Source organism: Belonocnema kinseyi, chromosome 2, assembly GCF_010883055.1.
Source record: "Belonocnema kinseyi isolate 2016_QV_RU_SX_M_011 chromosome 2, B_treatae_v1, whole genome shotgun sequence".
In the NCBI taxonomy this organism is placed as follows: Eukaryota; Metazoa; Arthropoda; class Insecta; order Hymenoptera; family Cynipidae; genus Belonocnema; species Belonocnema kinseyi.
Genome location: NC_046658.1, coordinates 113,915,974 through 113,930,152, shown reverse-complemented (window position 1 = coordinate 113,930,152; position 14,179 = coordinate 113,915,974). Strand labels below are relative to the sequence as shown.

The 14,179-nt window shown below is 27.4% G+C and overlaps 1 protein-coding gene across 1 annotated transcript in view; it reads right to left on the bottom strand.

Moving 5' to 3' along the window:
• Positions 1-73: 73 nt before the first annotated feature.
• LOC117167450 (sortilin-related receptor-like) overlaps positions 74-14,179 on the bottom strand; it is a 64,716-nt gene continuing 50,610 nt past the window's right edge. Inside the window, exons 10-12 of the mRNA XM_033352406.1 lie at positions 13,069-13,549; positions 8,714-8,920; positions 74-3,006 (exon numbers count right to left, since the gene is read on the bottom strand). Coding sequence (XP_033208297.1) covers positions 2,945-3,006; positions 8,714-8,920; positions 13,069-13,549 — 750 coding nt within the window. The 3' untranslated portion in view covers positions 74-2,944. The remainder of the gene's footprint in view (positions 3,007-8,713; positions 8,921-13,068; positions 13,550-14,179) is intronic.

Genomic DNA, 14,179 nt, shown 5'->3' with positions numbered 1-14,179 from the left:
ATATTTTCGGATTATATACTCTGTCTGTAACATATATACTGAAAAATGGAATGAGTAAAAAAATAACAACTAATTGACATAGCGCCTTAACTTCGTTTATTTACACGTAAATATATTATATCACTGATCACTACATAACCCTCGAGATGTACACGTAATACAATTACAATCTTGCTCTCCGCGTACTATAGTTATAGTTGAGATGTTATCGAAGTCCTTTATGTTATCTGCTTCGTAAGAATGGCTTTAACAATTAAAAAAAAACTTGCGCGACACTTTGCCAACAATTACACAAATCACGCATGCATCGAATCAACGAATCGGTTCGAGTGTTAGCAAGTACAGCTAATTTAAAATTTACAAGGCGAGAACAGACCTCGATAATACTGTTTGAATGATTCTTCACTCAAAGAAGGGTCATTCTGCTACACCTCTCTATCCATACAAAACACGACATTCTAAATTCACAAAATGCAGACTTATCGTATCACAGACCTTCTTCGAGGATTTAAATTCGATTAATAAATTCAAAAAGAAGACACAGTTGCTAGTGTGTAATTTTTACTTTGCAGGACTCAGTGAAATCAATAGAATTATACAAAATCCCGTGGCAGTGTCTTTATAGTTTAAACGTTTAAATTTTTTTATCAAAAGAAGAGATCAGTCTTTTTAATCACCAGAATGAATTTATTAATGAAAACTAATCAAGATTCTTCAATATTTCAAAGATATGGAAGAATCTTTTACATGAAAAGCATGTGAAGAGAGAAATGCTTTCTCTAGTCACCAATTTCAATGATTTATTCGGGTTTACGTGTATTAAATATTGATAAATTCTACTTCAAAGTTATTAGACTTACGAAAGCTTTCGATGTTTATTGTTTAAATACCTGAACTTTATTCTAATTTATGTCACTCGTATCAAGGACAGTGCCCATTTGATCGCTGCCTACTTGCTTTTTCCACCTTCAGTAACAAAATTCCCCTCATGCAGCTGAGGGACCTCTAGTCACCGACCCATTTGGCAAGATGTTTCGTATGATGATAAATGTACGAAAATTCAGTTATAAATATCCTAACTTTCAGTGACACTTAACAAAAAATACAATATTTCTAAATTACTATTTGTAAAATTAATAAATGTTATCTCTTTTATTTTTCTGTGGCAGAAGCCTGGAGGTCCCTCAGCTGCGTGAGGGGAAGTTGGATAGTGGAGGTAGATCAAGCAGGTGTTTAAATGGGCATTGCCCCGTATGAAATACCTACCTTGAAGAATATTATTCTTTTTGAAAAATGTATACTCAAACCCGAAACGTCGAAACAATCCACTACTTGCCAATATTATCGTGATTGTATTTAAAAGACACTTAAATTTTAAGAATATTCACGTTCTTATTGTTCTTATTTTTGGCTCGGAACGCAGTTAAATATTTATCAAGAGTATTCACGAATATTTTTAAGTATTTTTTAACGCGTTGTAAAAAACCGATTAAGTAGAGCACCTTATTTAAAAAGTTTTAAACAAAATTGAAACAAGCTTTCTATCATTCTCAGTGCTTACTTTGGCTTGAGCTTTTTTTATCGTTTCAAATAAAGTGAAAACGTTCATGAAAATCTGTCCGATTTTAACAACAAGCTCTCTTGAAATAAAATGTTCAGTAAACAGTCACTAACTTAAAACTCTATTTCTAACGAGTTGGATGTCTAGTTTTTAATAAAAATATACTTTGAAAAAAAGTGACGTTATGAAGTAAAACTTAGTAATTATTCGCACTGGCAACAACTGAAACTGTGCTTGACTTTGGTTGATTCGGTTCGTTTTACAAAAAGAAAGAATTTCTAAATTAATAACAGAAAATTAATGAAAAATTTAAGTCTTTGAGTAATTTAGAATTAGTATTTTTGATCTTTTCCGAGTAAAACAATCTATTAGAATCCCAGAGTCTCAACTAGAGTGAACAATTAAAAATAAATATGTAAAACTGAGACACAATAGAAAATAAAGAATATTGTCACAATCTATTCGAATCCCAGGGCATCAACTAGAGCGGGAAAAACAAATGAAAACGTAAAACTGAGATACAATAGAAAATAAAGAATATTATGAGTACCTCACAAACTGCGTTCTGAACTTTTCAGAATTGAAACCTGCCTTCATTTTCTTTGAAAATACGACCAACTTCACCGGCCTGCCAAGCGGAAAATTTCTCACGAGGGCAAATCACTCAAAACGAAGTCACTTATTAGCGTAATTATAATAATATACACGTATTATAAGAACAGAATTTTTTTCACAACAGAAAATCGACGATATTTAATGAAGATCTCGCGCGTTGAGATTCAGTTGCGGAATTCTTATACGTAATCGAAGAGCTCCCTCGTTTTTATTTTTCTTTCTTTCTTTTTGTTTTTTTTTTTTTTTCACCATTTTTACAATGCCGCCAAACAATAAAATTCATTTGTCTATTCCACTAGACCATTAAACGACGGACAAGGACGATCTGTTAAAATAACACCTTGAAAAACGTAAAGAAGTATGTATAAAGAGATAATAAGAGAGGTTTATCACTGCACTGAAACTTGTTAAATTATCAACTATAATATGGCATCCTAGAATCGAGAAGCGTTCATTTCTTTCAGTCATAGAAAACGATTGCTATTTACAGTGCGGCCTGTATGATTTACATTCGCTCATTTCTTTTCTATGAACTTGTACGCAAAGCGTATGGCAGCTGCGGTGCCTAAAAATTTACACTTCCGCTATCTACTTCTCGATAAAATAATGAGTAGTTTACACAAAGGTTTTACGTAAGAGACGACGGTCAGTCGATTGCGTGACTTACATGAAACCTTTCTCTGTTCTTTAATAAAATTTTAACTCTAATTATAATTATTATCATAATAGTCTGTATAATTTTAGTATATTACGAATATGCATACATTTCTAAGCTATTACCAATGGTTCATCATCGGAAAATCCTCTGATCACCGGACTGTCTTCCTCTTCTGTAACATTACAAAAAAAAAAACATTCTGATTACTTTTCCAAAAATAATAAAAAGAGAGCTTAAGTGTCCGCTTTAAGATTACGGGGGAGTTTATGACACGATTTATACGAAAATTTACATTTATTATGTAAAAAATAGCTTTTTCTATAAAAATTATTTATAAAAGTATATGGTTTCTTTGAAAAATGAAGTAAACGAGAAAGTCATTCAGTTTGAAGAGAAAAAATTTAATATTTTAATTACTGGTCACTTTGAAAAATTCAAAGTACGTGCTTTGATGACATTCTCTATTTTTTTACCAAATAGTATAGAATTTTCAACTAATAAAGGTCAATTTTCTACCGAAAAGATGAGTTTTGAAACAAAAGGTTAACTTCCTACACGAAACATAAAATTTCAGCAAAATACAAAAATTTTCAACTGAATCTTTGAAGTTTTAACAAAAAAAGGTAAATTTTCTACTAAGATAAAACTAATTTTCGACAACATTGTTAAATCTTTAACTAAAAAAATTAATTTTTAACAAAGATGAAATAGTGAAATTTTCATATAAAAAAATTGAATTTTTAGCAATACAGTACAGAATAGTAGAACTTTTAACAAAAAAAGATTAATTTTCAACAAAAAATTAAATAGTTTATATTACAACCAAAAAACACTTTAAATATGTTAATATTAAATAAAAAATAGTTAAATTTAAACAAAAAAGACGAACTTGAAATAAAATTTAATTTTTCAGTTCAAAAAATAATTTTATACCAGAAAGTTAAATTTTCTACTAAAAAATTCATTCGTAACCCAAAATTTGTTTTCACAAAGTAATTCAATTTTTAACAAACTAGTTACATTTCTAACCAATGAAATGCATTCTTAACAAAAATAAGTGAATTTACAAAGAAGAATAATATTCTAAAAAAGAAGTCAATTTTCAAACACATAGTTTAATTCTCAACTAAAAAGACCAGTAAAAAAAAATTGCTGAACTAGCTAAATTTTCAACCAAAAAATGCTTTTTAAAACAAAAAGATTAATTGTTAAGCAACAAGATTAATTTTCAATTAAAAGAGACGAATTTTTAACCAAAAATGAACAGTTAAATTTTCAGTCAATCAATGTTTAACGAAAAGAACTGATTCTCGCCAAAATAGTTTAATTTAAACCAAAGAGATGAATATTTAAAAAAAGTAAAATATAATAGTTTATATTTCAACCAAAAAAACATTTTAAATTAAAAGCCGTTGAATTTAATCAAAACGAGCTAATTTTTAATAAATCAAGTAATTTTTCAAATAAAAAAAATCAATTTTCAACCAAAAATAAAACAAACAAAAATGTTTAAAAATGTTCAACAAAATAGTTAAATTTTCAACCAAAGAGAAGAAACTTTAACTGATAACGTTTTAATGGAAAATAGTTAATTTCAACCAAAAAAAAAGAAGACGATTTTTCTCTAAAACAGTTGGTTTTATGATTTGAAATTTTTTTTTCAGAACTATACAAGAAAAACTGACCGTACTATTTTTCGTCTATAAAATTTGAAGGTTTGCAGAATTCGGATCCGAATAGATCGCGCATTCTGGTGATTTATACCCCCCCCCCCCCCCCAGCCATTATATGTACAAATTAATTCAGTGCCTTTGCTTTGATGTGTTGTAATTCTGGGCCAATCTTGCATTTTTTCCCGCCCCAAACGGCGCAAATTAAGCTTTAAAACACAATATAATAGGTGGCGGTCCTGCAGATTTAACCTCGAGAACCATTATTGAATACAATGGTCTCCGACAAGGAATATTTGAGACACTGCATTCTTTTTGCATTCCAATTGAAAAAAAAGCAGGTGAGCGATCAAAATAATTTGATTATCCTCAGAAGAAGGTGTGGTGATTTTTCAATTAGAATGCAAAAAGATGCCATTTTATTGAAGAATGCTTTTTGATGTAACGGTCACAGGACCGCCACCTATTATATTATGTTAATAGGAACGTAAGATATATTATTTTGATCTTAAGATCAAATTGAATAAAAAAGACCAGAATTATTCGGAGTCAAAATTTTAATATATAAAAGGTTTGTCAGCCATCTTCAGGCAAATTATATCTAATAAAACTCTTTACAAACATTTTTAGCTAATTAAAAAAATTACGATATCATTAAACATAAATATAAAAAATATAAATACAAAAAAATAAATAAATATATTATAAATATAAAAAATTAATTTACTTAAATTAATTTTATTTTATTTAGTAAAGATTTTGAATGGATCGAATAAAGTATTCAAAACCTTTTGAGAAGCTGTTTGTTTTTTTACATTCTATCCTCTAAAGTTTAAGGTTTGCACTTAAAAACTACCTTAGGACGGGAAAAATGTCCACTTTAACCAAGAGTTCAAAGATATCAAAGTAAAGACACCGAATTAATTTGTAGGCCCAATATTTACTAAACTAAAACACAGATATTTGAAAAAAGAATGTCAAGACTCATAGCAGGGCGGCCGTTTTAATCGAAGAAAAAATTTTCCGGTAATTTCACGGTTTTTACCCGGTTCGCAAACATTTTTCACGGTCAATGAAATTTAAAAAATCGAAATCCATTCTAAACATTTTTCCACCAAAGTAATAAAAAATAAACAACAAATTAAATTTACACGTATGAAATGGAAGGTGCTAACACGTTTCAATTGAAATTTTTTTTATGAAATGCAGATAAACATTTCTTAAAGTAATTTTAAGCTAAGCTAGACAATTTAAAAAATGAACAATATTTTTTTTTTAACTTAACATTTTTTAAATTAGAAGTTAAATTACTTTCATTTTAAATAGTTTAAGTATCCTTCGAAAACTTTAAGATTTTATTTCAAAATACTGAGAAATCTAGAAGTGCTTTAATATTTTTCCAAATTTAAAATCATTGTTGAAATTTTTTCGAAACGTTTAAATATATTTGTAAATGAATTAAATTTTTTTCTACAACTTTTAGAAAATCCTGCAAATTGAAAAAAAATACATAAAATCTGAATTTTTAAATAACAATAGGAACACTTATTATTTTTGGAAAAAATAAGAGTAATTTTAAGAGATATTTAGAAATTTAAAAAATATCAAAATTAAATTTAGAACATGAAATGATTTCAAATAATTTACACGAAGTTTGTGACCCGAAAAAATTGGGCTATTCGTATCGAAATTTTCGTGCAAATACCCACAGCCGAATTTAAAACAAAATGCAGATTTTTGCAGATTTCAACCAAAAAATTTAGAAACTTTTCAAAAATTATGAAAAGCTTAAAAAGAATAAGAACATTTTCTTACGATTCCTAGGAAAATTGAAACTGATTTTTCATTTTGAAAAATTATTGTAACAGAAAATTTAAAAAGATTTAAAGAGACTTCCAAAATGATCCAAACAGAACCTGGAAGATTTAAAGGATTTTTTTTAATTTGCAGGATTTTCCAAAAGTTGTAGGAAATTTTCGGTTAATTTTTAAATTGTATTTAGAAGTTGTGGACAAAAATGTTAATCCACATCTTTTCAATTACTTGAAGACATTTCAAGTTTTTAATTAATTTTGAATCTTCTCAAAACTACGAAATGTCTCTTGAAATTACTTAAAATTTGTTTACAAATAATAAGGGTTCAATTGCTATTTATAAGTCAAAACTTAACAATTTCACTTATAAATCAAAAATTTTTTAAACAGAGCAATTCAAATTGTAAAGTAATTTAACGTAATTGTTATTAAATGTTGTAAAGTTCTTCGAAATTCTACAGATTCAAAGCTTTCTATCTAAAACAATTCAGTTTCAAAGTTTACTTTACATATATTTGTATTTAATTTACTCGTCTTAAATGAACAGTGAAATTTTTAATGGCTAAGAAAACTAATAAGATAATATATTAATTTATTTAATTCAATATAAAAAATTATATGAAGGAAGACCTAAAAATTTGAATTAAAATTATTTAATTGATGAATCATTAAAATTGTTATTTAAAAATAAAATTATCGGAATAAATGATATTATGTGAATCTCAATTCGTATTAAAACTTTCGAATGCAAATAATTACAATCAGTAAAATTCTTAAATTTTGAACGGATTTACAATCGTTTTGTCAAATCAATTATTGTTCAGTTTTTTATACTTTAATTATTTAGAAAACTGTTAAAATTAAACTTTTACAAATTTTTCTTTTTAAAATTCGAAAAATTCTCGGTCAAGAAATAAATTCACGGACGATTTTGGACATTTCAGACCCCCCCCCCCCTCTTCTTATATAAGATTTTATATTTTTTTCTTAATATTTGCCGTTAATAAAATTTCCATGGAATTCAACAGATTTTCAGTGATTTGAAAGTATTTCTAAAGTTTTCAAGGGATTTTAAGGTATTCCATAGAGCAAAAAATTATTTCAAAGGGTTACAACATTTTTGCAAAATTTAGCGAGATTTCTAAAGCATCTTCGGGATGCTTTAGAAAAAGGCTATTTTTGTGATTTTTTTCTGAAATTATTAATAATGTTATTGATGTAGGGTTTGTGAGGCTTAATATATGCACTATTCAAATTAATAAAAAAAAATTTCATTTATTTTAGGCACTTTTTATGCATAGAAACGTCAGTAAGCGATCCGAAACAAAAAAATTAGACAGTTTAAGATTCAGTATGACTCCAGCAACCGGCTGAACTAGGATTTCTGATATACATGCAAAAATAAAAAAATGGCGGCGAAAAAACAAAACAAAAACGAAAAAAGATGGGTTTATTTTCACAGTTTCTTTGCCAAAAACATATTGTTAAAATACATTTTTTTAATAATCCTAGTTCGGCCGATTGCTGGAGTCATACTGAATCTAAAACTGCTTAATTTTTTTCGTTTCGGCCCACCCACTCTCCAGAATTTTACAACAGCGCGGACCTACCTACTTTTTGAGGACCTACTTTTGGCTTTGAATGACGTTTTTATGTATAAAAACTGCATCAAATAAATGACTTTATTAAAATTATTTCAAGAGTGTGTTTATTAAGCCTAACTCAGCAAAAATTAAAAAATAGTTTATTTTTCGAGCATTTCAACTAGAATACTGCCTTAAAGAATTTCAAGGGATTTAGAGAGTTGAAGGTATTTTAGGCGACTTCATTTTTTTTTAATTACAGAACTTAACGAGGCTTCTAAAGCTTTTGTGATTTCATCAGACCTCAAGGAATTTAAAAAGATTTAGAGATTTTAAAATATTTTAATAGACTTTCGATTCACATTTAAAAAAAAAAATCACATGCCTTTAAAGGATTTTCAAGGATTTCATGTGATACCGAAGTATTGTCGCGAATTTTGATGGGCATCAGGAGATTTTAATATGATTTCGAGGATTTAAAAGGATTTCATAATATTTCTACAAATCATTTCAAAAAGTTATAACATTTTTACGGAATTTAACGAGATTTCCAAAGCTTTTGTGATTTCATTCGACCTCAAGGAATTTCTAAAAATTTAAAAATTAATTTCATTATATTCATTTTTTATATTATTATTATTATTAATAATAATATTAAAAATGAATATAATAAAATTAATTTTCAAAGAACATAATTAGATCATAAGTCTTTAAAAGGCTGTTCTCAAGCAAAAAAAAACATTAAAGACAGGATGAGCCACAAAAAAATCTCTCAAATATAAATCATATTAAAAAAAATAATAATAATTTACCTAGGCCATCCGTGGTACCCGGAAAAGTAGCTTGACCTCTTCTCGTATCATAGTGGCTGTTGGCAAACTGCGTAAAACTATTCGACAGTCTTCTGTGTCTGACAACAAAATAACCAAGAGCTGCTCCTAATGCTAAAATGAGTAAACATAATGGAATGGCAAAAGATAGAATGTTTGATGCGTTCATCGATCCCGTGTGCGAATCGGCTGTAACAAAAAAAAAAAGATTTAAATCACTGTCCATTTTAAACTTTACACTTAAAACTACTTTTATTTGTGGGGAGAGGGGGGATAACGCAGAATTTGAGATGAAACATAAAAATATAAATAGGAATATGATTTTTTTTTAAATGCTTGAAAAAAAAAAAGAATGAAAATGAATAATTTTATTTTACAAGTGGAGAATCGAAACACAGACTTCACACTCTTACCCCTATGCACCTATTTTTAAGAATTCGCCTTTTCATCATTCTTTAGCTTAAATGCAAACTAAATTAATTTTAATTTTAATAAATAATTCAATGAAATCCCAACTATTTTTCGTAAATGTACATTAATTTTAACTGATAAAAAGTTATATTTTTTGTTCAAAATTCCTAACTTTTCGTTGATAATTCTAATGATTCATGATTTAACTTTTTGTTTTAAATTCAATTTTTTTTTAATAATTTTTTTAAGTGAAAATTTTACTATTATATTTTTGGTTAAAAATTGTTCGTTCCTGGTTCAAAATTCAACTACTTATTTAAAAGCTGAACTACTTTGTTAAAATTCTAGCGTTTTTGTTTGAAAATTAATTTTTTAACTGCAAATTTCATTATTCCATTTTTAATAGACATTGATAGTTTTTTTATGAAAGTTCAACATTTTAGTTGAAAATTTATGTATTTTATTGTAAATTTATCTTTTTACACGAAGAAAATAATTCTTTTTGATTGAAAATTTAACTACTTGTTCAAAATTTTATTTTATTAGATGAAGATCAATCCCTTTAATTGAAAGTTCTTTTTTTTTTTGAAAATTCATTTTTTATCTTAAAAATTTAAATAATCAAATTATAGTTGAAAATTCGACTAAATTTTTCATTCATGTAAATATTTCTCTTTGGATTAAAAATATATAGTTCTTTAGATGAAAATTCGACTGTTTAGTTGAAAATGTATGTATTTTGTTGTAAACTCGTATTTTTTGGGAGAAGATTAATCTTCGTGATTTAAATTGGCAATTACTTCGTCGAAAGTTAAACTACTTTGTTAAAAATTAATTTAATTAGTTGTATATCAATCTCTGTGGCTTAAAATTCAACTACTTAGTTGAAAGATGAATCACTTTGTTAAACATTAATTTGTTTATTTGAGAACTCAAATTTTTTTTTAATTTACTTTTTTTTGTTGGAAAGTGAAGTGTTTACTGAAATTTTTAATATTATATTTCTGGTCGAAAATTGATCGTTTTTCAATAAAAGTTTAACAGTTTAGTTTAAAATTGATGTATTTTGTTGTAAATTCTTCTTTTTAGTAGAAAATTAATCTTCATAATTAAAAATACAACTACTCGGGTAAAATATCATTTTAATAGTTGGAGAGCAATCCCTTTGATTGAAAATTCAACTCTTTTTTTGAAGATTCGTTTTATTTTTAGTTGCAAATTAATTTTTTCAACTGAAATGTAACTCTTCTATTTATAGTCGAAAATTTATCTTTTTTAGTTGAAAATGCAATTTTTTTTTTTTAATCATATTTTTTTGTTCAAAATTCAACTACTTGGTTGAAGGTTTAACTACTTTGGTAAACATTCATTATATTGGTTAGAGATTTAACCATTTTGTTAAAAATTCGTTGTTTTTTTTAAACTATTCCACTTTGGGTTGAAAATATATCGTTTTTTTAGATGAAAATTGAACTATTTAGTTGAAAATTTATTTATTTTGCTGTAAATTCGTATTTTTTGGTAGAAAATTAATCTCCTCGATTGAAAACGCAACTACTTCGTTGACAATTGAACTAATTTGTTCAAAATATATTTTATTAGTTGAATATCAATCTCTTTGGTAGAAAATTCACATTTTTGGATTGAAAATTCAACTGATTTGTAGAAAATCAGACTTTTTAACTTAAAAATTCAACTTTTTTGTTGAAAATTCGTCTTTTTGGGTATATTTTTGAGTAAAAAATTCAACTGATTTTAACAGAATTCACTTTCTTGGCTTAAAAATTCAACAATTTGGTCTTTTTTCTCGCTCTTAAATGGACAATCTTTCTTAGTTGAAAAATTATCTCTTTTGGTAAAAATTGTATCTTTTTTGGTTGAAAGTACGACTATTTGGTTAAAAATTAATCCGATTTGATTGAGGATTGATAATTAATATTTTTTCATTAAATTCGTATTTTTTGTTTAAAATTAAAATATTTTTTGGGGTTAAATATCAACTACTTTTTGTTAAGAATTAATCCTGTTTGGCTGAGAATTCAACTACTTGCTTGAAATTGAACTTCTTTGTTAAAAAATCAAAATTCAAATGTTTTTAGTTAAACTTTTATCTTTTTTGTTTCAAAATTCGACCAATAAGTTAAAAAATCTAATTAATAGGTTGAAAATTCTGAAAATTCTTGACAGTTAAACTACTTGCTTTTAAATGGAAATATTTGTTGAAAATTGAACTATTTGGTTAAAAACACAATATTTTTCGATTTAAAATTTTACGAGTTTTATCTTTAATCCAATATGGTAGATATCAATTAATTTTATTTCAAGGTATTGATTAGCCCAGGGGTCTCCAAAGAGCGATCCTGGTGTCCACTAGCGATCCCAGGCCAGTAGGTCGGAGCTACTCGGCTCTGACCCAGAACTGTCAAAATCCTTACCTGATTTGAGCCCCTTAGGCTTAAGACCCTTAACTCGAGACCCTCCATTAAATTGGAAACTTCATGCTAAAATTGGAATCTTCACGGTAATATTGAGAATTACGAAATAAAATAATCAATGTTTAGTTTTTGTTACTATAATAATATTAAATGAAATAATTAATGCAATTTTTATGTTTTATACTCACAATTTAAATTAACTGAAAATCAACTTGTTTATGAATAATTAAAAATTTTATTTTTAAATTAAGATTTAAGTTTATCAAAAGTATATCTGAACTATTTTAAACTGTTTTGAAACAATGAAACTATTTTTCTACTATTTCGAAAAAAAATACACGAAATACACTATTTTCAGATTTTAAAAAGTCCAATTTTCAACTAAACAAATTAATTTTCAACAAAACGCATAAGCTTTTATCCAAATAGTTGAATTTTCAACTAAGATCAATTTCTATCAAAAAGGGCGCATTTTTAACAAATTACATACATTTTCTACTAAATAATTTGAACAATTAATGTGATTATAGTACAAATTTTACTTAATTCTTTCATTAAATTTTTTCTGAATACATAGTTTCATTTTGAAATAAAAAAAAAATCAATTTTTACCACAAAATAAAGAAGTTAAATTTTCACTGGGGACAATTAAATTTGAATAAAAAAGAAAACAAAATTGTGCATATCATTTTATTTTTCTACGAAATATGTAGTGGAAATTTTTTATCTAAAATAATTATATTTAGAGATTCTTCAATTAAAAAACAAAATTTTAAATTTTGAATGCTTTCAATTTATTTGGGATTATTTATTTTTTATAAAGAAATTGATAAGTTTACAGTTGGAATTTTCAAAACTTGAATCGCCTCCAATTGGAAATTATTTTTATTTAAAATTAATTTTTTTTTTTATAATTCTATTTTCAACGGTTTAATTAGCTTTGAATTTGTAATGATAAAATTTAATACAAGATTTGCATTATTAATGTTGCAAAAATTCATTTTGTAAAAAACTATCCGCAATTAGTTAGTTAAAAATTTGAAATAATTTAAACCAGATCCCTTGTGTCACAAGTTCCGTAAGTTATACCAGAAGAAAAGGTCCTCCAGGTTCAACTTTCATAAACGAACCCTTCCGACTGAGATTTTTTTTGTGCGGGGTCATAAATTTTATCTCAGTTTACCGTCGAAAAAAATTGGTATCTCTTCAAAAAGGTCGAGCGATCCTGGGTCACGCTGCACTTGTGGATTGTGGAGACCCCTGGATTACCCTATTGCTCCTCTATTTTCGTTTAAAAAAATCACGTTATTCCCCCTGTTTTCAGAGAGCATTTTGGCCTGTGGGCTCTTTTAAAATATCATATTCGTATGTTTCTCGTTTTATTTTTTGCATTTATAAACTGAACTCAAAGAAAAAAAATTGCCTTAAAATGGGAGGGAGTGGAAAAAGTTAAGAAAATATTGCGATAGTAGTTTTTGAATAATCACTCACCATTAGCACTCACGATACTGACAATCTCGCTCAAATCGCTTTGATATCCCTCCTCACTGACCAATCTTATGGCAAATGAATACATGGCTTCATGGTCTGCCGTAAATTCGAATGGAGGCTGTTTGCTTTCATAAACTTTAGCATTTGATTCATTCCTTATAGTATTACCTTCAGCGACGAGAACATCAAAGTGATATTTGCTGTTCTTCAAGTTCTCGGGAATATTTCTTTGTTCCCAATTAACTATGTATTTTTTACTTTCTCCAATCTTATGGACTATCACTTGGTGCGGTGGTATGATTGGAGGAGCAGCGTATGTTACTGGATCAGTTGGAATGGCACCATCAACATCTGTCGAGACTGTTATTTGATACTTTCCTCCGCTCCTTACATTTTTCAGTATATGCTTCATGACAGTCTCATTTGTTGGTTTTAAAGTGATGGTCGATTGTTTTTTTAGTACCAGTTCTTTCACAGAGATCTGAAAGTTTCCTCATATTATTTCTCAAGTTTATATACTTATAAATAGAAAAATGAGAATTTAGCATATAAAAAAGAATTCTGTAGCAGGTTTGCTACAAAATCCCAATTACGAAATTTCCTGACTTTCTATCTCCCTGAGCAATTTTTCATTTTCTCTGCCCGCTATAAGTTTTTCATTCAGGTATTGGCAATTTAAACTTGCAATGCGAGACCTAGTGGCTCCCAAACGTACTATTCAAGATGGCTGCTCGGGGGGTACAGTCTTCTGCATGAGTATTGTTTACACCACGCATTATGCAAGTTGATTGATCAAATTTACTTATTTATATTTGATTTCAATCCAACAAATAAATTTTAAAATAATTTGAAGTGAAATATAAAGGTAAAACGATGGAATTTTCGCCTAGACACCGAAAAATAAACAGTACGAGAGGCAAATGCTGTGTTGCTAAGTGTAACTCAAAAAAAAATAATAACAGCAATCTAAGTTTTCATAAAGTGCCCATGTTTGGTGTTAGCTTAGTTAGATAGTGCTTCAAGTTTATTCAAATCCTTTCTGCAAGAAATATATAAAATACAATACTGTGTTGATCCTACCATGCTAAATACAAACATTTATCAATAATTA